The sequence below is a fragment of the Acipenser ruthenus genome, chromosome 9 (assembly GCF_902713425.1).
Source record: "Acipenser ruthenus chromosome 9, fAciRut3.2 maternal haplotype, whole genome shotgun sequence".
Classification (NCBI taxonomy): Eukaryota; Metazoa; Chordata; class Actinopteri; order Acipenseriformes; family Acipenseridae; genus Acipenser; species Acipenser ruthenus.
Genome location: NC_081197.1, coordinates 39,508,345 through 39,533,780, shown reverse-complemented (window position 1 = coordinate 39,533,780; position 25,436 = coordinate 39,508,345). Strand labels below are relative to the sequence as shown.

The 25,436-nt window shown below is 40.4% G+C and overlaps 1 protein-coding gene across 4 annotated transcripts; it reads right to left on the bottom strand.

Moving 5' to 3' along the window:
- Nucleotides 1-14,209: 14,209 nt before the first annotated feature.
- On the bottom strand, nucleotides 14,210-24,736 carry LOC117405556 (uncharacterized). Of its 4 annotated transcripts, XM_059029971.1 has the most exons (14): nucleotides 24,630-24,736; nucleotides 23,590-23,624; nucleotides 21,415-21,472; nucleotides 19,347-19,757; nucleotides 19,111-19,157; nucleotides 18,654-18,687; nucleotides 18,519-18,556; nucleotides 18,311-18,338; nucleotides 18,180-18,211; nucleotides 17,744-17,849; nucleotides 16,533-16,716; nucleotides 15,920-16,052; nucleotides 15,664-15,775; nucleotides 14,210-15,205 (listed from the first exon to the last, which is right to left on the bottom strand). In XM_059029971.1, the coding sequence occupies exons 3-14, from the start codon at nucleotides 21,464-21,466 to the stop codon at nucleotides 14,763-14,765; spliced, it is 1,620 nt and encodes a 539-aa protein (XP_058885954.1). In that variant the 5' UTR covers nucleotides 21,467-21,472; nucleotides 23,590-23,624; nucleotides 24,630-24,736; the 3' UTR covers nucleotides 14,210-14,762. The 4 variants fall into 4 exon arrangements, with proteins under 4 accessions (XP_058885954.1, XP_058885955.1, XP_058885953.1 ...); XM_059029972.1 differs by lacking the exon at nucleotides 23,590-23,624 and having other exon boundaries at nucleotides 24,630-24,727; XM_059029970.1 differs by lacking the exons at nucleotides 23,590-23,624; nucleotides 24,630-24,736 and adding an exon at nucleotides 22,296-22,458 and having other exon boundaries at nucleotides 21,415-22,092.
- Nucleotides 24,737-25,436: the final 700 nt, after the last annotated feature.

Here is a 25,436-nt window from a genome sequence, read left to right as displayed (position 1 = left end):
GCGCCGGCTGCTCTTGATCTCCGTGAACGCACCCGCTGTCTCCAAACCTTGCAGAGCAGCACATTGAAGCGCTTGAAAACACAGCACAACATTCCCTAATAACACTTGCAATGCATTATGACTTCAAAGGTATGACTTTAAGTCTATGACATTATTATTTATTGATTTTATTTTGTTTTATTTCTTTGATCACCAACTGCCACGACAACACACTCGTTTTTTTATGCAGTACTCCTGACGAACTTCACCCATTGACCGCATCGTACCGGCTCTTAAGGTAGCTTGTGTTGGAGCAGCAGGACAAGCTCGCCATCCCGCCCGCTGCTTTCCTGCATTAGTGCTCACCAAAACACAACGCACCCAGGGGAGAGATACCATGGTAAATAGGTAACCTATTTACCATGGTATCCCTCCCCTGCGGCGGCTGCTCTTGATCTCCGGCTGCTGTTGATCTCCGTGAACGCACCCGCTGTCACATTGAAGCGCTTGAAGCGCTTGAAAACACAGCACAACATTCCCTAATAACACTTGCAATGCATTATGACTTCAAAGGTATGACTTTAAGTCTATGACATTATTATTTATTGATTTTATTTTGTTTTATTTCTTTGATCACCAACTGCCACGACAACACACTCGTTTTTTTATGCAGTACTCCTGACGAACTTCACCCATTGACCGCATCGTACCGGCTCTTAAGGTAGCTTGTGTTGGAGCAGCAGGACAAGCTCGCCATCCCGCCCGCTGCTTTCCTGCATTAGTGCTCACCAAAACACAACGCACCCAGGGGAGAGATACCATGGTAAATAGGTAACCTATTTAGCATGGTATCCCTCCCCTTCGGCGGCTGCTCTTGATCTCCGGCTGCTCTTGATCTCCGTGAACGCACCCGCTGTCACATTGAAGCGCTTGAAGCGCTTGAAAACACAGCACAACATTCCCTAATAACACTTGCAATGCATTATGAATTCAAAGGTATGACTTTAAGTCTATGACATTATTATTTATTGATTTTATTTTGTTTTATTTCTTTGATCACCAACTGCCACGACAACACACTCGTTTTTTTATGCAGTACTCCTGACGAACTTCACCCATTGCCCGCATCGTACCGGCTCTCAAGGTAGCTTTTGTTGGAGCAGCAGGACAAGCTCGCCATCCCGCCCGCTGCTTTCCTGCATTACTGCTCACCAAGACCGTTCGCCGAAACAAAAATAGGTAAATAGGTAACCTATTTACCATGGTATCTCTCCCCTGGGTGCGTTGTGTTTTGCGCCGGCTGCTCTTGATCTCCGTGAACGCACCCGCTGTCTCCAAACCTTGCAGAGCAGCACAGTGAAGCGCTTGAAAACACAGCACAACATTCCCTAATAACACTTGCAATGCATTATGACTTCAAAGGTATGACTTTAAGTCTATGACATTATTATTTATTGATTTTATTTTGTTTTATTTCTTTGATCACCAACTGCCACAACAACACACTCGTTTTTTTTATGCAGTACTCCTGACGAACTTCACCCATTGACCGCATCGTACCGGCTCTTAAGGTAACTTGTGTTGGAGCAGCAGGACAAGCTCGCCATCCCGCCCGCTGCTTTCCTGCATTAGTGCTCACCAAAACACAACGCACCCAGGGGAGAGATACCATGGTAAATAGGTAACCTATTTAGCATGGTATCCCTCCCCTTCGGCGGCTGCTCTTGATCTCCGGCTGCTGTTGATCTCCGTGAACGCACCCGCTGTCACATTGAAGCGCTTGAAGCGCTTGAAAACACAGCACAACATTCCCTAATAACACTTGCAATGCATTATGACTTCAAAGGTATGACTTTAAGTCTATGACATTATTATTTATCGATTTTATTTTGTTTTATTTCTTTGATCACCAACTGCCACGACAACACACTCGTTTTTTTATGCAGTACTCCTGACGAACTTCACCCATTGACCGCATCGTACCGGCTCTTAAGGTAGCTTGTGTTGGAGCAGCAGGACAAGCTCGCCATCCCGCCCGCTGCTTTCCTGCATTAGTGCTCACCAAAACACAACGCACCCAGGGGAGAGATACCATGGTAAATAGGTAACCTATTTACCATGGTATCCCTCCCCTGCGGCGGCTGCTCTTGATCTCCGGCTGCTCTTGATCTCCGTGAACGCACCCGCTGTCACATTGAAGCGCTTGAAGCGCTTGAAAACACAGCACAACATTCCCTAATAACACTTGCAATGCATTATGACTTCAAAGGTATGACTTTAAGTCTATGACATTATTATTTATTGATTTTATTTTGTTTTATTTCTTTGATCACCAACTGCCACGACAAAACACTCGTTTTTTTATGCAGTACTCCTGACGAACTTCACCCATTGCACGCATCGTACCGGCTCTTAAGGTAGCTTGTGTTGGAGCAGCAGGACAAGCTCGCCATCCTGCCCGCTGCTTTCCTTCATTACTGCTCACCAAAACCGTTCGCCGAAACAAAAAAAGGTAAATAGGTAACCTATTTACCATGGTATCTCTCCCATGGGTGCGTTGTGTTTTGCGCCGGCTTCTCTTGATCTCCGTGAACGCACCCACTGTCTCCAAACCTTGCAGAGCAGCACATTGAAGCGCTTGAAAACACAGCACAACATTCCCTAATAACATTTGCAATGCATTATGACTTCAAAGGTATGACTTTAAGTCTTTGACATTATTATTTATTGATTTTATTTTGTTTTATTTCTTTGATCACCAACTGCCACGACAACACACTCGTTTTTTTATGCAGTACTCCTGACGAACTTCACCCATTGCCCGCATCGTACCGGCTCTTAAGGTAGCTTGTGTTGGAGCAGCAGGACAAGCTCGCCATCCCGCCCGCTGCTTTCCTGCATTAGTGCTCACCAAAACACAACGCACCCAGGGGAGAGATACCATGGTAAATAGGTAACCTATTTACCATGGTATCCCTCCCCTGCGGCGGCTGCTCTTGATCTCCGGCTGCTGTTGATCTCCGTGAACGCACCCGCTGTCACATTGAAGCGCTTGAAGCGCTTGAAAACACAGCACAACATTCCCTAATAACACTTGCAATGCATTATGACTTCAAAGGTATGACTTTAAGTCTATGACATTATTATTTATTGATTTTATTTTGTTTTATTTCTTTGATCACCAACTGCCACGACAACACACTCGTTTTTTTATGCAGTACTCCTGACGAACTTCACCCATTGACCGCATCGTACCGGCTCTTAAGGTAGCTTGTGTTGGAGCAGCAGGACAAGCTCGCCATCCCGCCCGTTGCTTTCCTGCATTAGTGCTCACCAAAACACAACGCACCCAGGGGAGAGATACCATGGTAAATAGGTAACCTATTTACCATGGTATCCCTCCCCTGCGGCGGCTGCTCTTGATCTCCGGCTGCTGTTGATCTCCGTGAACGCACCCGCTGTCACATTGAAGCGCTTGAAAACACAGCACAACATTCCCTAATAACACTTGCAATGCATTATGACTTCAAAGGTATGACTTTAAGTCTATGACATTATTATTTATTGATTTTATTTTGTTTTATTTCTTTGATCACCAACTGCCACGACAACACACTCGTTTTTTTATGCAGTACTCCTGACGAACTTCACCCATTGATAGCATCGTACCGGCTCTTAAGGTAGCTTGTGTTGGAGCAGCAGGACAAGCTCGCCATCCCGCCCGCTGCTTTCCTGCATTAGTGCTCACCAAAACACAACGCACCCAGGGGAGAGATACCATGGTAAATAGGTAACCTATTTAGCATGGTATCCCTCCCCTTCGGCGGCTGCTCTTGATCTCCGGCTGCTGTTGATCTCCGTGAACGCACCCGCTGTCACATTGAAGCGCTTGAAGCGCTTGAAAACACAGCACAACATTCCCTAATAACACTTGCAATGCATTATGACTTCAAAGGTATGACTTTAAGTCTATGACATTATTATTTATTGATTTTATTTTGTTTTATTTCTTTGATCACCAACTGCCACGACAACACACTCGTTTTTTTATGCAGTACTCCTGACGAACTTCACCCATTGCCCGCATCGTACCGGCTCTCAAGGTAGCTTTTGTTGGAGCAGCAGGACAAGCTCGCCATCCCGCCCGCTGCTTTCCTGCATTACTGCTCACCAAGACCGTTCGCCGAAACAAAAATAGGTAAATAGGTAACCTATTTACCATGGTATCTCTCCCCTGGGTGCGTTGTGTTTTGCGCCGGCTGCTCTTGATCTCCGTGAACGCACCCGCTGTCTCCAAACCTTGCAGAGCAGCACAGTGAAGCGCTTGAAAACACAGCACAACATTCCCTAATAACACTTGCAATGCATTATGACTTCAAAGGTATGACTTTAAGTCTATGACATTATTATTTATTGATTTTATTTTGTTTTATTTCTTTGATCACCAACCGCCACGACAACACACTCGTTTTTTTATGCAGTACTCCTGACGAACTTCACCCATTGCCCGCATCGTACCGGCTCTTAAGGTAGCTTGTGTTGGAGCAGCAGGACAAGCTCGCCATCCTGCCCGCTGCTTACCTGCATTACTGCTCACCAAAACCGTTCGCCGAAACAAAAATAGGTAAATAGGTAACCTATTTAGCATGGTATCTCTCCCATGGGTGCGTTGTGTTTAGCGCCGGCTGCTCTTGATCTCCGTGAACGCACCCGCTGTCTCCAAACCTTGCAGAGCAGCACATTGAAGCGCTTGAAAACACAACACAACATTCCCTAATAACACTTGCAATGCATTATGACTTCAAAGGTATGACTTTAAGTCTATGACATTATTATTTATTGATTTTATTTTGTTTTATTTCTTTGATCACCAACTGCCACGACAACACACTCGTTTTTTTTATGCAGTACTCCTGACGAACTTCACCCATTGCCAGCATCGTACCGGCTCTTAAGGTAACTTGTGTTGGTGCAGCACGACAAGCTCGCCATCCCGCCCGCTGCTTTCCTGCAGTAGTGCTCACCAAAACACAACGCACCCAGGGGAGAGATACCATGATAAATAGGTAACCTATTTACCATGGTATCTCTCCCCTGCGACGGCTGCTCTTGATCTCCGGCTGCTGTTGATCTCCGTGAACGCACCCGCTGTCACATTGAAGCGCTTGAAGCGCTAGAAGCGCTTGAAAACACAGCACAACATTCCCTAATAACACTTGCAATGCATTATGACTTCAAAGGTATGACTTTAAGTCTATGACATTATTATTTATTGATTTTATTTTGTTTTATTTCTTTGATCACCAACTGCCACGACAACACACTCGTTTTTTTTATGCAGTACTCCTGGTACCGGCTCTTAAGGTAGCTTGTGTTGGAGCAGCAGAACAAGCTCGCCATCCCGCCCGCTGCTTTCCTGCATTAGTGCTCACCAAAACACAACGCACCCAGGGGAGAGATACCATGGTAAATAGGTAACCTTTAGCATGGTATCCCTCCCCTTCGGCGGCTGCTCTTGATCTCCGGCTGCTGTTGATCTCCGTGAACGCACCCGCTGTCACATTGAAGCGCTTGAAGCGCTTGAAAACACAGCACAACATTCCCTAATAACACTTGCAATGCATTATGACTTCAAAGGTATGACTTTAAGTCTATGACATTATTATTTATTGATTTTATATTGTTTTATTTCTTTGATCACCAACTGCCACGACAACACACTCGTTTTTTTATGCAGTACTCCTGACGAACTTCACCCATTGCCCGCATCGTACCGGCTCTCAAGGTAGCTTTTGTTGGAGCAGCAGGACAAGCTCGCCATCCCGCCCGCTGCTTTCCTGCATTACTGCTCACCAAGACCGTTCGCCGAAACAAAAATAGGTAAATAGGTAACCTATTTACCATGGTATCTCTCCCCTGGGTGCGTTGTGTTTTGCGCCGGCTGCTCTTGATCTCCGTGAACGCACCCGCTGTCTCCAAACCTTGCAGAGCAGCACAGTGAAGCGCTTGAAAACACAGCACAACATTCCCTAATAACACTTGCAATGCATTATGACTTCAAAGGTATGACTTTAAGTCTATGACATTATTATTTATTGATTTTATTTTGTTTTATTTCTTTGATCACCAACCGCCACGACAACACACTCGTTTTTTTATGCAGTACTCCTGACGAACTTCACCCATTGCCCGCATCGTACCGGCTCTTAAGGTAGCTTGTGTTGGAGCAGCAGGACAAGCTCGCCATCCTGCCCGCTGCTTACCTGCATTACTGCTCACCAAAACCGTTCGCCGAAACAAAAATAGGTAAATAGGTAACCTATTTACCATGGTATCTCTCCCATGGGTGCGTTGTGTTTAGCGCCGGCTGCTCTTGATCTCCGTGAACGCACCCGCTGTCTCCAAACCTTGCAGAGCAGCACATTGTAGCGCTTGAAAACACAACACAACATTCCCTAATAACACTTGCAATGCATTATGACTTCAAAGGTATGACTTTAAGTCTATGACATTATTATTTATTGATTTTATTTTGTTTTATTTCTTTGATCACCAACTGCCACGACAACACACTCGTTTTTTTTATGCAGTACTCCTGACGAACTTCACCCATTGCCAGCATCGTACCGGCTCTTAAGGTAACTTGTGTTGGAGCAGCAGGACAAGCTCGCCATCCCGCCCGCTGCTTTCCTGCATTAGTGCTCACCAAAACACAACGCACACAGGGGAGAGATACCATGGTAAATAGGTAACCTATTTACCATGGTATCCCTCCCCTGCGACGGCTGCTCTTGATCTCCGGCTGCTCCTGATCTCCGTGAACGCACCCGCTGTCACATTGAAGCGCTTGAAGCGCTTGAAAACACAGCACAACATTCCCTAATAACACTTGCAATGCATTATGACTTCAAAGGTATGACTTTAAGTCTATGACATTATTATTTATTGATTTTATTTTGTTTTATTTCTTTGATCACCAACTGCCACGACAACACACTCGTTTTTTTTATGCAGTACTCCTGGTACCGGCTCTTAAGGTAGCTTGTGTTGGAGCAGCAGAACAAGCTCGCCATCCCGCCCGCTGCTTTCCTGCATTAGTGCTCACCAAAACACAACGCACCCAGGGGAGAGATACCATGGTAAATAGGTAACCTATTTACCATGGTATCCCTCCCCTGCGGCGGCTGCTCTTGATCTCCGGCTGCTGTTGATCTCCGTGAACGCACCCGCTGTCACATTGAAGCGCTTGAAGCGCTTGAAAACACAGCACAACATTCCCTAATAACACTTGCAATGCATTATGACTTCAAAGGTATGACTTTAAGTCTATGACATTATTATTTATTGATTTTATTTTGTTTTATTTCTTTGATCACCAACTGCCACAACAACACACTCGTTTTTTTTATGCAGTACTCCTGAAGAACTTCACCCTTTGCCCGCATCGTACCGGCTCTTAAGGTAAGTTGTGTTGGAGCAGCAGGACAAGCTCGCCATCCCGCCCGCTGCTTTCCTGCATTAGTGCTCACCAAAACACAACGCACCCAGGGGAGTGATACGGAGGTAACCTATTTACCATGGTATCCCTCCCCTGCGGCGGCTGCTCTTGATCTCCGGCTGCTGTTGATCTCCGTGAACGCACCCGCTGTCACATTGAAGCGCTTGAAGCGCTTGAAAACACAGCACAACATTCCCTAATAACACTTGCAATGCATTATGACTTCAAAGGTATGACTTTAAGTCTATGACATTATTATTTATTGATTTTATTTTGTTTTATTTCTTTGATCACCAACTGCCACGACAACACACTCGTTTTTTTATGCAGTACTCCTGACGAACTTCACCCATTGACCGCATCGTACCGGCTCTTAAGGTAGCTTGTGTTGGAGCAGCAGGACAAGCTCGCCATCCCGCCCGTTGCTTTCCTGCATTAGTGCTCACCAAAACACAACGCACCCAGGGGAGAGATACCATGGTAAATAGGTAACCTATTTACCATGGTATCCCTCCCCTGCGGCGGCTGCTCTTGATCTCCGGCTGCTGTTGATCTCCGTGAACGCACCCGCTGTCACATTGAAGCGCTTGAAGCGCTTGAAAACACAGCACAACATTCCCTAATAACACTTGCAATGCATTATGACTTCAAAGGTATGACTTTAAGTCTATGACATTATTATTTATTGATTTTATTTTGTTTTATTTCTTTGATCACCAACTGCCACAACAACACACTCGTTTTTTTTATGCAGTACTCCGGACGAACTTCACCCTTTGCCCGCATCGTACCGGCTCTTAAGGTAAGTTGTGTTGGAGCAGCAGGACAAGCTCGCCATCCCGCCCGCTGCTTTCCTGCATTAGTGCTCACCAAAACACAACGCACCCAGGGGAGAGATACCATGGTAAATAGGTAACCTATTTACCATGGTATCCCTCCCCTGCGGCGGCTGCTCTTGATCTCCGGCTGCTCTTGATCTCCGTGAACGCACCCGCTGTCACATTGAAGCGCTTGAAGCGCTTGAAAACACAGCACAACATTCCCTAATAACACTTGCAATGCATTATGACTTCAAAGGTATGACTTTAAGTCTATGACATTATTATTTATTGATTTTATTTTGTTTTATTTCTTTGATCACCAACTGCCACGACAACACACTCGTTTTTTTATGCAGTACTCCTGACGAACTTCACCCATTGCCCGCATCGTACCGGCTCTTAAGGTAGCTTGTGTTGAAGCAGCAGGACAAGCTCGCCATCCCGCCTGCTGCTTTCCTGCATTAGTGCTCACCAAAATACAACGCACCCAGGGGAGAGAAACCATGGTAAATAGGTAACCTATTTACCATGGTATCCCTCCCCTGCGGCGGCTGCTCTTGATCTCCGGCTGCTGTTGATCTCCGTGAACGCACCCGCTGTCACATTGAAGCGCTTCAAGCGCTTGAAAACACAGCACAACATTCCCTAATAACACTTGCAATGCATTATGACTTCAAAGGTATGACTTTAAGTCTATGACATTATTATTTATTGATTTTATTTTGTTTTATTTCTTTGATCACCAACTGCCACAACAACACACTCGTTTTTTTTATGCAGTACTCCTGACAAACTTCACCCTTTACCCGCATCGTACCGGCTCTTAAGGTAAGTTGTGTTGGAGCAGCAGGACAAGCTCGCCATCCCGCCCGCTGCTTTCCTGCATTAGTGCTCACCAAAACACAACGCACCCAGGGGAGAGTTACGGAGGTAACCTATTTACCATGGTATCCCTCCCCTGCGGCGGCTGCTCTTGATCTCCGGCTGCTCCTGATCTCCGTGAACGCACCCGCTGTCACATTGAAGCGCTTGAAGCGCTTGAAAACACAGCACAACATTCCCTAATAACACTTGCAATGCATTATGACTTCAAAGGTATGACTTTAAGTCTATGACATTATTATTTATTGATTTTATTTTGTTTTATTTCTTTGATCACCAACTGCCACGACAACACACTCGTTTTTTTATGCAGTACTCCTGACGAACTTCACCCATTGACCGCATCGTACCGGCTCTTAAGGTAGCTTGTGTTGGAGCAGCAGGACAAGCTCGCCATCCCGCCCGCTGCTTTCCTGCATTAGTGCTCACCAAAACACAACGCACCCAGGGGAGAGATACCATGGTAAATAGGTAACCTATTTACCATGGTATCCCTCCCCTGCGGCGGCTGCTCTTGATCTCCGGCTGCTGTTGATCTCCGTGAACGCACCCGCTGTCACATTGAAGCGCTTGAAGCGCTTGAAAACACAGCACAACATTCCCTAATAACACTTGCAATGCATTATGACTTCAAAGGTATGACTTTAAGTCTATGACATTATTATTTATTGATTTTATTTTGTTTTATTTCTTTGATCACCAACTGCCACAACAACACACTCGTTTTTTTTATGCAGTACTCCTGACGAACTTCACCCTTTGCCCGCATCGTACCGGCTCTTAAGGTAAGTTGTGTTGGAGCAGCAGGACAAGCTCGCCATCCCGCCCGCTGCTTTCCTGCATTAGTGCTCACCAAAACACAACGCACCCAGGGGAGAGATACGGAGGTAACCTATTTACCATGGTATCCCTCCCCTGCGGCGGCTGCTCTTGATCTCCGGCTGCTGTTGATCTCCGTGAACGCACCCGCTGTCACATTGAAGCGCTTGAAGCGCTTGAAAACACAGCACAACATTCCCTAATAACACTTGCAATGCATTATGACTTCAAAGGTATGACTTTAAGTCTATGACATTATTATTTATTGATTTTATTTTGTTTTATTTCTTTGATCACCAACTGCCACGACAACACACTCGTTTTTTTTATGCAGTACTCCTGGTACCGGCTCTTAAGGTAGCTTGTGTTGGAGCAGCAGAACAAGCTCGCCATCCCGCCCGCTGCTTTCCTGCATTAGTGCTCACCAAAACACAACGCACCCAGGGGAGAGATACCATGGTAAATAGGTAACCTTTATGCAGTAATAGGTAACCTATTTACCATGGTATCCCTCCCCTGCGGCGGCTGCTCTTGATCTCCGGCTGCTGTTGATCTCCGTGAACGCACCCGCTGTCACATTGAAGCGCTTGAAGCGCTTGAAAACACAGCACAACATTCCCTAATAACACTTGCAATGCATTATGACTTCAAAGGTATGACTTTAAGTCTATGACATTATTATTTATTGATTTTATTTTGTTTTATTTCTTTGATCACCATCTGCCACGACAACACACTCGTTTTTTTATGCAGTACTCCTGACGAACTTCACCCATTGACCGCATCGTACCGGCTCTCAAGGTAGCTTTTGTTGGAGCAGCAGGACAAGCTCGCCATCCCGCCCGCTGCTTTCCTGCATTAGTGCTCACCAAAACACAACGCACCCAGGGGAGAGATACCATGGTAAATAGGTAACCTATTTACCATGGTATCCCTCCCCTTCGGCGGATGCTCTTGATCTCCGGCTGCTGTTGATCTCCGTGAACGCACCCGCTGTCACATTGAAGCGCTTGAAGCGCTTGAAAACACAGCACAACATTCCCTAATAACACTTGCAATGCATTATGACTTCAAAGGTATGACTTTAAGTCTATGACATTATTATTTATTGATTTTATTTTGTTTTATTTCTTTGATCACCATCTGCCACGACAACACACTCGTTTTTTTATGCAGTACTCCTGACGAACTTCACCCATTGACCGCATCGTACCGGCTCTCAAGGTAGCTTTTGTTGGAGCAGCAGGACAAGCTCGCCATCCCGCCCGCTGCTTTCCTGCATTAGTGCTCACCAAAACACAACGCACCCAGGGGAGAGATACCATGGTAAATAGGTAACCTATTTACCATGGTATCCCTCCCCTTCGGCGGATGCTCTTGATCTCCGGCTGCTGTTGATCTCCGTGAACGCACCCGCTGTCACATTGAAGCGCTTGAAGCGCTTGAAAACACAGCACAACATTCCCTAATAACACTTGCAATGCATTATGACTTCAAAGGTATGACTTTAAGTCTATGACATTATTATTTATTGATTTTATTTTGTTTTATTTCTTTGATCACCAACTGCCACAACAACACACTCGTTTTTTTTATGCAGTACTCCTGACGAACTTCACCCTTTGCCCGCATCGTACCGGCTCTTAAGGTAAGTTGTGTTGGAGCAGCAGGACAAGCTCGCCATCCCGCCCGCTGCTTTCCTGCATTAGTGCTCACCAAAACACAACGCACCCAGGGGAGAGATACGGAGGTAACCTATTTACCATGGTATCCCTCCCCTGCGGCGGCTGCTCTTGATCTCCGGCTGCTGTTGATCTCCGTGAACGCACCCGCTGTCACATTGAAGCGCTTGAAGCGCTTGAAAACACAGCACAACATTCCCTAATAACACTTGCAATGCATTATGACTTCAAATGTATGACTTTAAGTCTATGACATTATTATTTATTGATTTTATTTTGTTTTATTTCTTTGATCACCAACTGCCACGACAACACACTTGTTTATTTATGCAGTACTCCTGACGAACTTCACCCATTGCCCGCATCGTACCGGCTCTTAAGGTAGCTTGTGTTGGAGCAGCAGGACAAGCTCGCCATCCCGCCCGCTGCTTTCCTGCATTACTGCTCACCAAAACCGTTCGCCGAAACAAAAATAGGTAAATAGGTAACCTATTTACCATGGTATCTCTCCCCTGGGTGCGTTGTGTTTTGCGCCGGCTGCATTATGATTCATTATCAGGTGCAAACAACTTTCGATTTGGAAAGTCTGTTCATAATCAGGCAAGTTTTTTTTTTTTTGAGAATAAAAATTTAAGAAAAAAAATTACAAATAGAAGGGAAAATACAATTAAGAAGATAGAAAAAAAATACAATTAAGATAGAAATGTTTTTGTTAGCAACATGTTGTTGCTTCAAAGTCATAATTTGTAATTTAGTTTATATTCACTATTGACTAGATCAAATACAGGTACAGGTTGTCCAACTGTATAAATTGTAAACAAATTATGCATTTTAAAGAGCTGTATTGAGGGCATGCTCACAGGAAAGCTTAGAGAGGGTGTATGTAGGGTTGTCTTTTACAATGCCGGAGTACAATGCCTGAGTAAAAAGGCTTCAAACATGAACCCGTCGGCGTGTTCGATAACATGGGGGCGGACCTAATAGTGTTAAACCTTTTCATACAGAGGGCCGAGTGCTTCAATGGTGCCTTAAAGTCCTGGATAAACAAATGGCAGAACCATTTTGAGGTACACATTTCAATTGTATAATGTATTATACCATGTTTTATTCAAGGGCCCTAATACATGGTACTTGTAAGAGTATATTTTGTTATTTTACTAGTTGTTTTAATGCGTTAGTCATACATTACCAGCTGTCCTATCCCCCCATCCCCATTTTTTTAGTAAGAAATTGTCTTTGCATAAATGCAAAATCAGATTTATTGTTATTACTATTAATATTATCAACAAGTTTTATGGCACTTTATTTTCTTAAATAGGCCATGGTGCTGTCTGAGATACTTGATCTGCAAAGTCCAATTCATATGCAAGTATTTTCTTTGTTTAATATTCTTGCCTTATTTTGAAAATTACAAATGTAATGTTTAAATGCCTCACACTGAACAAATAAATATATCGTGACAGCAACCAGCTTTTGCAATTTTAGATCTTTCCATGACTAATTTAGGGATATATATATATAAAGGTAATGGTATGTGAAAACATTTTAAAGTGTATTTTATTAATAACTATGTTTAACAGCCATTGCTTGCAGTTTTCCTAACTTTCTCTGATCCAAAATGAACTGACTGTAGAACAAAAGGAATGGAACCGACACAAAATCAGGAAACGGAATAATGCTGCAGGTCCCTTTGGGAAACGAGAGGTCTTGTACATTGCACCACCCACAGGTACTTTTTAGATGCATTGTATATACCATAGTAAATACTGTTGTAGTTTTAAACAATAAAGAATATAATTTAACATTGAATTAATTGTTATGGTTGTAATAAGAAACAATCTGTGGTTGAAGTTGGAACTATCTTAAATGATATAATGCTATTGATTTGTTTAGTGGTAACTAACAAGTGCATTGTCATTAACTAGATTGTTATTTGAACATAAGCAGGAAACAAGAATGCTTCAATTTACTTAGAAATTGATTGTTTATGTGTTTACTGCAGATTATCATTAACTTTGTTATTTGGAAATTGGGAACACTACCATTAAATGCCATTCACATTGTTTTTTTTTCTCTAGGCACAACAAACATGCTGTGTTCTGTTGATGATGACCTTCTCACGTATGCTGATCGATTCACATGCACTGAAGAAGAGCCATTGTCTGTTGCGAATGCTGCATTTAGGCAGATTTGTGAGTCAGTGCTTGAGCATGCAAACTACCGTGGGCGTTCAACAGTTGAAGAAGCCACAGCTTCTTATATGTTGAGCACAAGAATAGTGTTGGCTGTAGAAAACTTAAATAGACCAGCTCCATTAACATTTTCTGAAGCATGTGCATGCTATGACAGACTTGCCCTGGAGGGATGGAATTAATGTTAAGCATTATGTCCAGCCAATGTAAGCCATTCATACCTGACTTTTTTTTTTTTTTTTTTTTTAAATTAAGTTCATGAACAGACCGTTTGTTTCATAAATGGTTCACTTTTCTCTACTGCACAAACTACAACTTCTTCGCTCTGTATTGACTTTGAAAGGTGCTTTAAGACAACTGTGTAAGACCGGCAGCTGTATAAATGAATGTCCTCCGAAATTGTGAGCTCCCACTATTTCTAGTAAATAAAGAAAACATCACAAGTCATTTCCCTTGTTCAACAGATTCATTTATTTTTGTATAAGATAACTTGTATTCCGCGTTTTACAATTTTGTTGGATGTAAGTAAATACTTCCAGAACAATATACAGCTTGATTAAATATTCCATATGCATTTCAAATTCTGTTCAAATTATTTGCAAAAGTTTTATTCAAAAAAACACAAATTTCTTAAACAACTCAAGAATCCTTAATGTTTAAAACTTTTTTCATTATCCTGTAGATTAAAGAGAAAGTATCAGGGTTTTTAAAAAACAGAGTTATCACTCCCCATGTTGCTACAGCTGTTAACACACCTGCAACTTTAACCTTCATTGTTAACATTCTGACAAGAACTATGTACTGGAGAGCATGAACAAAAAACCCCCACTAAAAGTAAGTTACCATTGTTTTCATAGGTAGTGCAGAATGTAAAGGGACCGTTATCAAATTACCACTTAAAACCATAACGTTGCTCTAAATTGATGATGTCTAAACCCTTAAAGATTTGAACAACCTCAGAAACAGGAGGTCGAAGATCAGAACTGTAGTTCAGACAGGGGCAAACAATTGTTTTCTGGGGAGAGTTAAGGCTAGATAGGCCATGGGGCATGGCCTCTGTCAAAAGCAGCCTACTAAGCTCTCTGCAGTTGTTTACATTCCACGGATAACAGCCAGTAAAGAGCTCTAGGAACGTTGCACCCAAAGACCACACATCAGATTTCACGCTTGGCTGCATGAAGTTGATCATGCATTCAGGCGCCATGTACAGGGCTGTTCCACCCTGAGGACCTGCTACATGTGCAACAGTTCTGCTTCCAAGTCTTAGAGACACCGAATCTCGAACATTAGCAAGCCCCCAGTCTGTAAGAAGTGCCTTCTTTGAACGTTGCTCTACCTACAAAACATATGTACAGCATATCAGAAGTTAAGGTTACATTACTACTGAACTGTTAGATAATCTGGGTTAATACACGCACATTATTTAAAAGGTGCAAAGATGTGTTAAGTCTAACTTTACAAGTAAAACATGTATACAAAAAATAAATAGGCACATAAATAGTTAGCGAGAATCATAATAATATTTTAAAGGCGTATACCGTTTATTTATTGAATATATTGCACCATTTTATGCTGATCAGAATCAATACACTTTAATAGTCCAGCCTTTTGAGATGGTGCTCACCATGAAATGGTAGTCGGCAAATTATATATGTAACAATTTTACCAGGGCAAAATTTCAAAATGGGACGCATCTCTCATTATTATTTTTTTCAGCAGATGTGATACTGACAGTGCCTACTGATGTTTTATTATACATTTTTAATATTTGTTATTAAATCAATGAACACTTGCCAGAATATTTGCTTGTTTGATATCCTGATGTATTATATTCTTTGAATGAATGTACTCAACAACAAGAGCTACTTCCAGTCCAATGTAGCATTGCTCTTCTTCATTCAACTGAAGGGGAAAAATAAAACATCATGAATACTTTTCTTGCATTATAGTATAGTACCTATAACATGTAGAGGGAGTTCAAGATTAAATTAATATAAATTGTGTCAGATAAAAATTAGGGTTGCTGAGAACTGTATGATAAAATACCTTGAAATTGGCATCATCTCCATGAAGCACTTTCTCTAAACTTGCTCCATGGATGTATTCATTTGCAATGAGAATTGCTCTATCAGTCTTAGAAACAGCCATCACCCTGGATATGTGAGGATGGGAAAGCCTTCTGTAAGAGAAAAATTAAACCCACCAGACAAAAGTTGAACTTGCATGTTGTCAGAGTAAAAAAATAAATAAAAATAAAATAGGAATCATAAGATGCAGACCCCACCTCCTTGCGTGCCACATTGATTTCTGGCATGACCTTGAAGTTTCTAGGATCATATCCTGTGTGGTGATTCTTTCATGGTGAGTCCATATATACAAAATGAAACGGTCTGGATCTACGGTCTAATTTTAAGATACTGGGCCATCAGAAGAGTTAATTTGACATTACTACAATATTAGATATCGTCACCACAAATTAATCTGTTGTTCCCTAGCACACTAACCATCCCACCAAATTTAAATCAAATCCATTAAATGATTTGAGCTATTTTGTTTACTAATACTAATAACTTAATACTACATCCTACAGTCTCCTGTAGGCAGGGTAAAAATAATTAAACAAAGCCTTATGAGAAAAGAAATAGGAGGCCATACTCACGTGCAGACGAGAATCTCATGTGTTATGTCATTCAGAGATCCTTGAATGGGGATTTTTTTAATGGCAGCAACTGTCCCCTGGTAGGATCCCCTGTACACAGTTCCAAAGTTACCACTACCAATCACATAGTCTTCATAGACTTTAATTTGCTCTTCACCTACATAGGGAAGCCTAGGCATGTAAACTGAAAGACAAAAATCAAGAACGGTTTCTCAGATCAAAGTTAATTTGCTTGCAGTTACAAGATATCTTACTTAAACTGATCACCAATTATGCTTCTAAAACAATAAAAGGTAAAAGGAATACTTTAGGTCAGGGGGGGCCAATCCTGGTCCTGGAGGGCCGATGTCCCTCCTGGCTTTTGTTGCAACTGTGCCCTAAATTACTTAATTGGACCAATCAAGCCCTTATTAGAAGCTTAATTGGTCCAATTAATCAATTTAGTGTACAGTTTGAACAAAAACCAGGAGGGCATCGGCCCTCAAGGACCAGGATTGGGCACCCCTGCTTTAGGTAATGGATTATTGTCACAAAGACGGCCGGAGTGGGTGGCGTCAGACCAGAGCCAGGAAATAAATAAACAAAACGAGAGGTAGAGTTTGGTGAAGCTGAGCGAATGCTTTCGCTCAGCATTTAATAAATAAACCAGAAAATAAAAGGTTTGAACAGACAAAACACAGGGCACGGCACTTGAGGCCAAAATAAATAGACAAACAAAATGGACTAGACAGACAAACAAACACGGTGAGCAGATACTTTAACTATTTACTTTTACAATTCACAATTACCTCCGTCTCCAATCCCATTCTCCACTCACCGAACACCCTACCCCGAGTGAAAGAAATGTGCATCTATATATACTGTTGTGCTGGGATTCAATTACTAATTAATTATTCACTTGAATCCCAGCACGTGAATTAATTCTGTGCAACCCCGTGCTCACATATTGCATTTAACCAGCACGTGAAGTGATTTGTGCCATCCTCGTGCCTAAATACAAATCTACATTTTAAATCACACGTGAAACACAGACCCGTTTATATCCCGTGTACCAATGACTATACACCGACATTAACACACGCACGCACCATACAACACATAATATGCACACAGGGGCGGGGCACATTGCCACAATTATACTTAATGTTTAAGTAATTGATGTATGTTACAATACATACAATTAAAATATCTGGAAGATTTACTGTACATACGAGAATTAATATCCAGTTCTGTTGCACTGCTGGAAGGTTGAGGCTGTAGCATCTGGTTGGGTACTGCAGAAGCAGCTTCAGCTCCCTTTGGTCGATCAGGAGCAATCTGGTGGTTTAGTAAAGACAAATTAAATGTTACAATACGAGAAAGGTATCTAGAAACAAAAAAGTCAAACACACAGACTACTCTATAGTCAAGTCTTATTGCTTTCAAAGAAGTAGCATACATTTTATTTTTTTTAAACAACTCTGTTGCAGTAGATTAACTTTCTGGATGAAACTGAAATCGTAATGTGATATTACAGGAAGATTCAATAATGCAGATATGCAAGATAAATTACATGAAGCTCAGTTTTAATAAGATTTTTTTTTTAAAAAGATGTATTTATTAGTAGATCATGTTTAATTTCAAATATATTGCTACCATTGAACATACCTCACAGAGACTTTCAGAAAATGTCAGATCTTCTGAAATAATAAATTAAAACAATTAAGTCTTGACAAATGAAATGCATATATATATTAGACACACACACACTATATTCAATGTAGTACAAAGTGTCTTACCAAATTGGACGTCTTCACAATCCACAACCTATAAATGAAATGTTCGTAAAAGAAAATATCCATGATTATGCGAATAAAGATGTAAATTTCATGTTTCTGGTAAATTACTAAAAGATCAATATCCACTGCTGGCACTATTCAGGAATGGAATAATTGTTGTCTTGATACAATGATTAAAATGTGTGTTTTGAAGAAATGCAATACTTGCCTCTTCCACATAGTTTGTTTTGCGGTTCCTTTTTTGTTCTGCAATATACCAGTAAATAAATCTGTCACACCACATTCAACTAATACATAAAAGTACATTATTTAGTGGGGGGGGGGGGTTTGTTTGTTTTTTTACCTGCAATTGAGTGTTCCAAACCGCTAACTTCTTCCTAGAATAAAGAATAAAAATTATATTGGACCAAAATATTAAATGTATCCTAACGTGATTATGCTCACCACATCATAATGTATTCACAAAGGTAGATAGTAATGTCAATGCTTGAAGATAATTTTCGAATAAATGTTACGATGACAGCTTTGTAGTGCTGACGATGGACTATTCTGTAGTCCTGTCAGGTCTTGTATCAGGGATGCACAACTCCAGTCCTGGAGAGCCACAGTGTTTTTAGATTTGCATTCCAACTGAACGCTACTACCTAATTCATCTTATCATTGGCTTGACAAACTGAAAACTTTTTCCCGATTCATAAATTATTGGTTTAAACAAACTTATAAAATCTACTCTGGGACCAAGATTGGACACCCATGTCCCATAAACAACAGTACCAAAATATCTTTACTGTCTTCCCTACCATTTCTTCAGTCTCATAGCTCTCCCTGCTCTGGTCACTGTCTGCCTCTACAGAAATAACAATTGACGACATATGAATGTATAGGTGTGGATTTGGTTTGTATATCGAAGATAGGCACATATGTAATATACAAATTGGACAAACTACTGAGACCACATGCACATTTTAGTATAATGAATTTAGAATAATTAACAAGCGCAATTACTTATTTTCTGTTAATTATAAAGTTTAGGTACCTATGGGTCTGCGTCCAATGTAGAAGGTTTTTTTCCAGACATCCTTGATCTCACTAAGGCTTGCATGTTCCTTTTCAAAATCCTCTATAGGCCACCGAGTACCATCCGCATGGCAAAGAGTGAATGTTCCTTCTTTCATTTGTGGATTATTCCACAAGGCTTCTTTAGCCATTAGAATGATGTCGTTGTACCCATCAGTCTCTTGCATCAGAAGTCTGGGAGGCTCTTCTTCCATGATGACCTTGATGTACTTTCCCCCTCGGTTTTTTGTTCGTCCTTTCCACTCCATAGGTCTAACCCTAACCTTTAGTACTTTTCTTTCTTCCTTTTTTAAAGGATATTGTTTCTTTTTTATTGGTAGACTTTTGCTGTGTAGTGCCTTTTTCATTTCTGCAAAGACACTTGCTGCATCTGTAAAATATTTGTGATTTAGAGGGGGAATACATTGTAAATGTAATAGTTTAACACCTGACCAGACATTTAAAAACAAAATTTGAAGTATCTGCATTTGGTTTTGTAATTTAAATATTTTGAACTACAAGTATTTGCGTTTGTATTTAATGTTTTTAAAATAATTTGCCATGTGTATTTATCAAGTTTAAACATGTTAATCACACCTCTATCAATTACTATTTATTCAACTCAATCAAATTCACCTGTTCATGATCTTCTCAACCTCTGAATTCGCAATTACATGCATTACATCCCAAGTCTGCACTTTGATGGATAGTTTTGTTTTTTTTTTGTTTTTTTTTTTAATTATGTAGAACTCCAAGCTGTATATAAATATCACCTATTCAGTTTCCCCAAAATTGTGACTCCATATTGTGCCCTTGTACATTCATTATTATTAATGTATCTTCAGATGAACTTTGAAGGAAACTGTATCATAATTGTGAGTTATAAAGAATAAAAAGGTGTCCAGTCTCTGAGCCACCTTATGCGTTTCCCATACAACATCAGGTCATAATAAAAGGATGACTAGATGACTGGGAGAATTGGTCGCAATACATATAGTCGTCACTACGAACAATGAAAATGTTTTACATTCATGCAAAAAGCTGTTCGGAAAATATTTATTTTTGGCATCCGTACAAAAGATGAGTATTAAAAAAAGAGTCTGGAGAAAGATGCCAAAGAGACACTGCCTAGGTAATGCGTTCTAGTTTTTTTTGTTTTTTAGGTTTCTATTAGGAAGATAGGTTAGACACATTTTAATTAGGGACGATGGCAAATAAACCCTATGTAGCTACCAGATCACTGCTTTCTATGTGTTTTATTGGGAAGATGGGTGTTTAATACATTTTTATTTGGGAAGATGGCAAATAAACTATAATAAAAATAAAACTAAAAATGCTATTAGTTTTATTTTTATTATAGTTTATTTGCCATCTTCCCAAATAAAAATGTATTAAACACCCATCTTCCCAATAAAACACATAGAAAGCAGTGATCTGGTAGCTACATAGGGTTTATAAGTCAACTTAATATATTTAACATTATTAAATGTGGTAAAACAATTGTCGTTGGATTGTTTGCACTGCCATCTACAGTCCGGAGGATTAATTACATACAGTACAGCCAATCATCCCGACCTTCCTTTTAGTAAGAACTTGCACTGATAGGAACACAGCCCCCTTTAAGATATTACTTTTCAAGCTTTAACACAATTTATAAGAGGCCTGAAATGACTCATAATTATCTTGGCATTTACTGACGACGTCTGACTGCGATGTCCTTTTCAACAGGGCTTTCACGCGTGTATCAAACCCATTGTCTGTCAGTATTCCTATATGTACAACAATCACAAATTAAATCAAATGTGCAGTTTACAATAATGTAATTATTGATGTAGGATTGTAATGGAAAACGTTGTTGTTAGCAAGGAGTGTGCAGAGCTGAAAAACCAAGTCGACAGTCGTCTTAAGTTAGCTACCACAAAATGCTCGTGCTATAAATTTAATTAAAAAACAGAGTTAGCTTTTGCAACAGAACTGCAGACAATACTAATAACTTAAAATGAGTGCAACATTAAATATCTAGAAATGCTAAATACAGTTTATACTACCTTCTTTTAATTCTTTCTTCAGCTGATCATACTGATCATTGTAGTCTGCCATATTCCACTGGGAAAAAAAAAAAAGATATGTAATTACTAATTCGCTAAAAACGGAACGTGGAAGCCAATGGAAACCCATTTCCGGCACAAATAAAAAAAGAAATACATTTTAAAATTACATTATAAATTCGACATACTATCTCATTATTTTGAATGAGTATCACCTTATTTTGATTTACTATCTCCTTATTTTGACTTCACTATCTCATAAGCATACATAATTAAGATTATTAGAAAAATTAAATAAAACGCAAACATGTATTCATGTATGCCAATTTAGAAAATCCTAGATGGCTGCGAGAAAAAAATAGTACATTTTATTTAAAAAATATATATTTTTGTACAGTTAAATCTCTTTTTGTATTCAAAGGCTTGCTTAATTTATAGCAAGATTGCTCATTATTAGCAACGCATCTTAGATTTTAGTTGATTAAATTCATAAACCCACCCTATTATATACAATGTTAGAAATAAAACGTTTTCAAAGTTCAAACTACTCCTTTTACGATAAAATGTAATTATAATACTAAGATTATGAAGAAAGAGTTATTGGTGTATGTTTTCATTTAAAGGATACGGTTCTGGTTTTCCATCGTCTGATGTTCAACACTGCAAAAGACCAGCAACCTATATTATAAAAGTAATTAAAAAATGTGAAAAAAAATATACGTAGTTTCTTTAACGTATTTTCAAATTAACGTACAACACATTGAACTGCACTAACTCACGCTGTCCTATTAAGGTACGTTTGTGTACGTATATTAATATAGGCCTATTTAATTTGTGTATTTTTTATTTTTTTTATTTTTTTAAATTGTTCTAGTACTCACCGGTCTCTCGAGCAAGTAAAACTGCACTGCTAAACTTCTGTCCAGCTATTCCAGTAACCGTAAAAAGGGGGAGGGGATAGTATGGCTTGAACTTTGAAGTGGTCTGACGATTGACTCGAGGAGGTCTGACGATTGACTCGAGGAGGGGTGAGGATTGACTCGAGGAGGTCTGACGATTGACTCGAGGAGGGGTGAGGATTGACTCGAGGAGGTCTGACGATTGACTCGAGGAGGGGTGAGGATTGACTCGAGGAGGTCTGACGATTGACTCGAGGAGGGGTGAGGATTGACTCGAGGAGGTCTGACGATTGACTCGAGGAGGGGTGAGGTCTGATGTCTGACGATTGACTCGAGGAGGGATGAGGATTGACTCGAGGAGGGGTGAGGATTGACTCGAGGAGGTCTGACGATTGACTCGAGGAGGGGTGAGGATTGACTCGAGGAGGTCTGACGATTGACTCGAGGAGGGGTGAGGATTGACTCGAGGAGGTCTGACGATTGACTCGAGGAGGGTTGAGGTCTGATGTCTGACGATTGACTCGAGGAGGGATGAGGATTGACTCGAGGAGGGGTGAGGATTGACTTGAGGAGGGGTGAGGATTGACTTGAGGAGGGGTAAGGTCTGAGGATGTCCTAAAATGGACTCTGTAATACGCTGTCCCTGTCATTTCGTTTTTTTAAAGGAACAAAATGTTTTGAATAATTACACACAATTTAGATAGTATACTTATATAACAAATTATTATTATTATTATTATTATTATTATTATTATTATTATTATTATTAATAATTCATTTGCAGTAGTAGTATTTGTAACAAGGCTAATTTGAAAAAAAAATGTTAACTGCAATTGTATACAGTAAATGTTTTTCCTCCGGTATTCCTGTGGTTGCTTAGCCTATTTTAACTAAAAATAAAGGACTTCTACATCATACAATTATGTATATATACAAGGTGAAATAATATTGGTGAAAAAACAGAATAGAGTTATTTTGAAAACAAAAGGGTATTTATAAACAGCAAATGTACTCTTCTGCCTTTGTGGTTTGGAGAGGGGAAAACTCGCAATCCATTCAATGGTCGTTATGACGTCACCGAGCACGTACTGTATTGTAATGTAGATGGTATGCGCGCGCATTCGGACCTACACAGCAGTGTAAACGCTACGTGAAAAATTATAAGAATCTCTGCGATCATTTGGACCTGATTCGGCTTATATCCGAGGTAGCAGTGTAAACGCATCATCTCAGTGGTCCACCCACACACCCTGTTACAAGGCTGTTAAAATCTTACCCTTGAATATCGTAGCAGCACATTTCCTTCAGCCACTGTGAATATTTAATAATAAAAAAAACAAAGTTACGTTTCTGCAGTTAAAAGTTGATAAAATAAACAATTTGATTATTATTATCAACATTACTAAATGTATCAACCAAACACTTAACATAATTAATTAAATCGAAATAGAAAAAAATGAAAAGTTGATCTTAACATATTTAATCTGTTGATATAGAATGTGGTTTAAACATGTCATGTTTTATCATTGACATTAAGTCTGAGATCTACATCTCAGTAAAATCATAAGTGTAGTTCCTATTAATACGTTCTAATGGGGCATTGCATAATGTTATATAGTATTATAAAAATAATGTTCATCAAACAGTTTTTTTCTTTTTTTCCAAGCTGTTTAATTTGTTTATTGTGATTGTTAGTAACGGACCATGAGTACATCGTGGGTGCTACAAATGCAGAGGAATTGATTCTGCGTCTCTCCCCTGCTCCACAGATACATGCAGTATTACTGTATGTAGGTTGTCAGAGCTCTCATCAATTTACACAAATGTATTTTGCCAGCCCACTGTCCAAACTGTTTGCAGTCACAAACAAAGCACTATACAGGCGCTCCTCGACTTACAACGCACCGCACTTATGACTTGCATTATTACACGGCATTGAGACGATACGGCATTTACAACACGGCCTGTCGCGGTCGAACTGACAGCCATTTTTTTTTTTTTTTTTTTTAATGCATGTAACTGTTTTTTTTTTATTATTTTTTTTTTTTTTTTTTTGGAATGTATTTACCTTAACAATGTCTCATAACAGAAATTGACTCAAAACGAAACCTAAGCTGTAAACTCTGTCACATGATGAGGGTCTTAACTTCAGGCGATCGTAGTTCCGGCTAGGAGTACCGCAGAAATGTTCCTGTCTGGACAACTGAGGAAGTCAGCACCTCCGGTTACTTTTTTTTTTAAAGTAACAAAAACGCCTATTTACTGCTAAACATGAACTACTTTAGATGTATAATGACTGCATTATAGGATACTTACCTTAAGGTTAGAGTTTCGGTGTAGGGAGAGGATTATTCATTGTTTTAGTAACAATAATATGCCAATCCGAGTGCATTTCGTGGTACCTCTCAGCACTGCACTGCACCGCACACACACACACACTGAATACGTCATTGGAAAGCCCCTAGTCTGTACTTTTAAACAAGCCAGGTTGGTGGATTTTATGGTGCCTGAGTAATGTGCGCGTAGGTCAACGGGCTGAGTGTAAAGAGTTAAGTAAATATTTGCATAAGTACAATATAACGGGTCATTTTTTGTAAAAATTGTGTGGCCAAAGAGTCAGGAACGTAACCCCAATTTATAACATTGTTCCTATGGGAAAATGTGCTTCGACTTACAACGCGACTTTCATGAACCAATTGTGTGGTAGGTGCGAGGACTGACTGTATGTTGTTTTGCTGTTGATTGAAAAGAACTGGATTTATTTGACATCTGTAGAATTCAGTTTCATTGAAAGATGTAAACAAGCAGGTGTAACAGAATAGATCAATGACCTCCCACAAATTTGTGACTCCAAAAAAATGTTATTGTACCTAATTTAGGGCAATTTAGGGATCCACCAGGATTATTTATTGTCGGGTCTTCGTTCCCAACATCCCGCGCTATTGATGATGTCCTCGATGTCATGAATGGTTTTTGGTATTTCTAAAACAAAATGAAATGTTATAAAATATTAAGAAATAAGCCAGGGTTTTGTCTGTTTCAAAACAAGGTGAGAACTCCTGGTATAAACTAACTGAAGTTAAGAAAGTTGAGGCAGAACTGGAAATATTCAGAATATACCAG

Excerpts from the sequence above, each read along its gene's own strand:
- LOC117405556 (XM_059029969.1), bottom strand. The coding sequence starts at position 21,544 with ATGGGTTTCCATTGGCTTCCACGTTCCGTTTTTAGCGAATTAGTAATT. Across the intron at positions 16,717-17,743 it reads AGAACTGGATATTAATTCTC|TTTACATGCCTAGGCTTCCC; the intron begins GTATGTACAGTA and ends TTTGTCTTTCAG. Across the intron at positions 15,776-15,919 it reads GAGATGATGCCAATTTCAAG|TTGAATGAAGAAGAGCAATG; the intron begins GTATTTTATCAT and ends TTTCCCCTTCAG.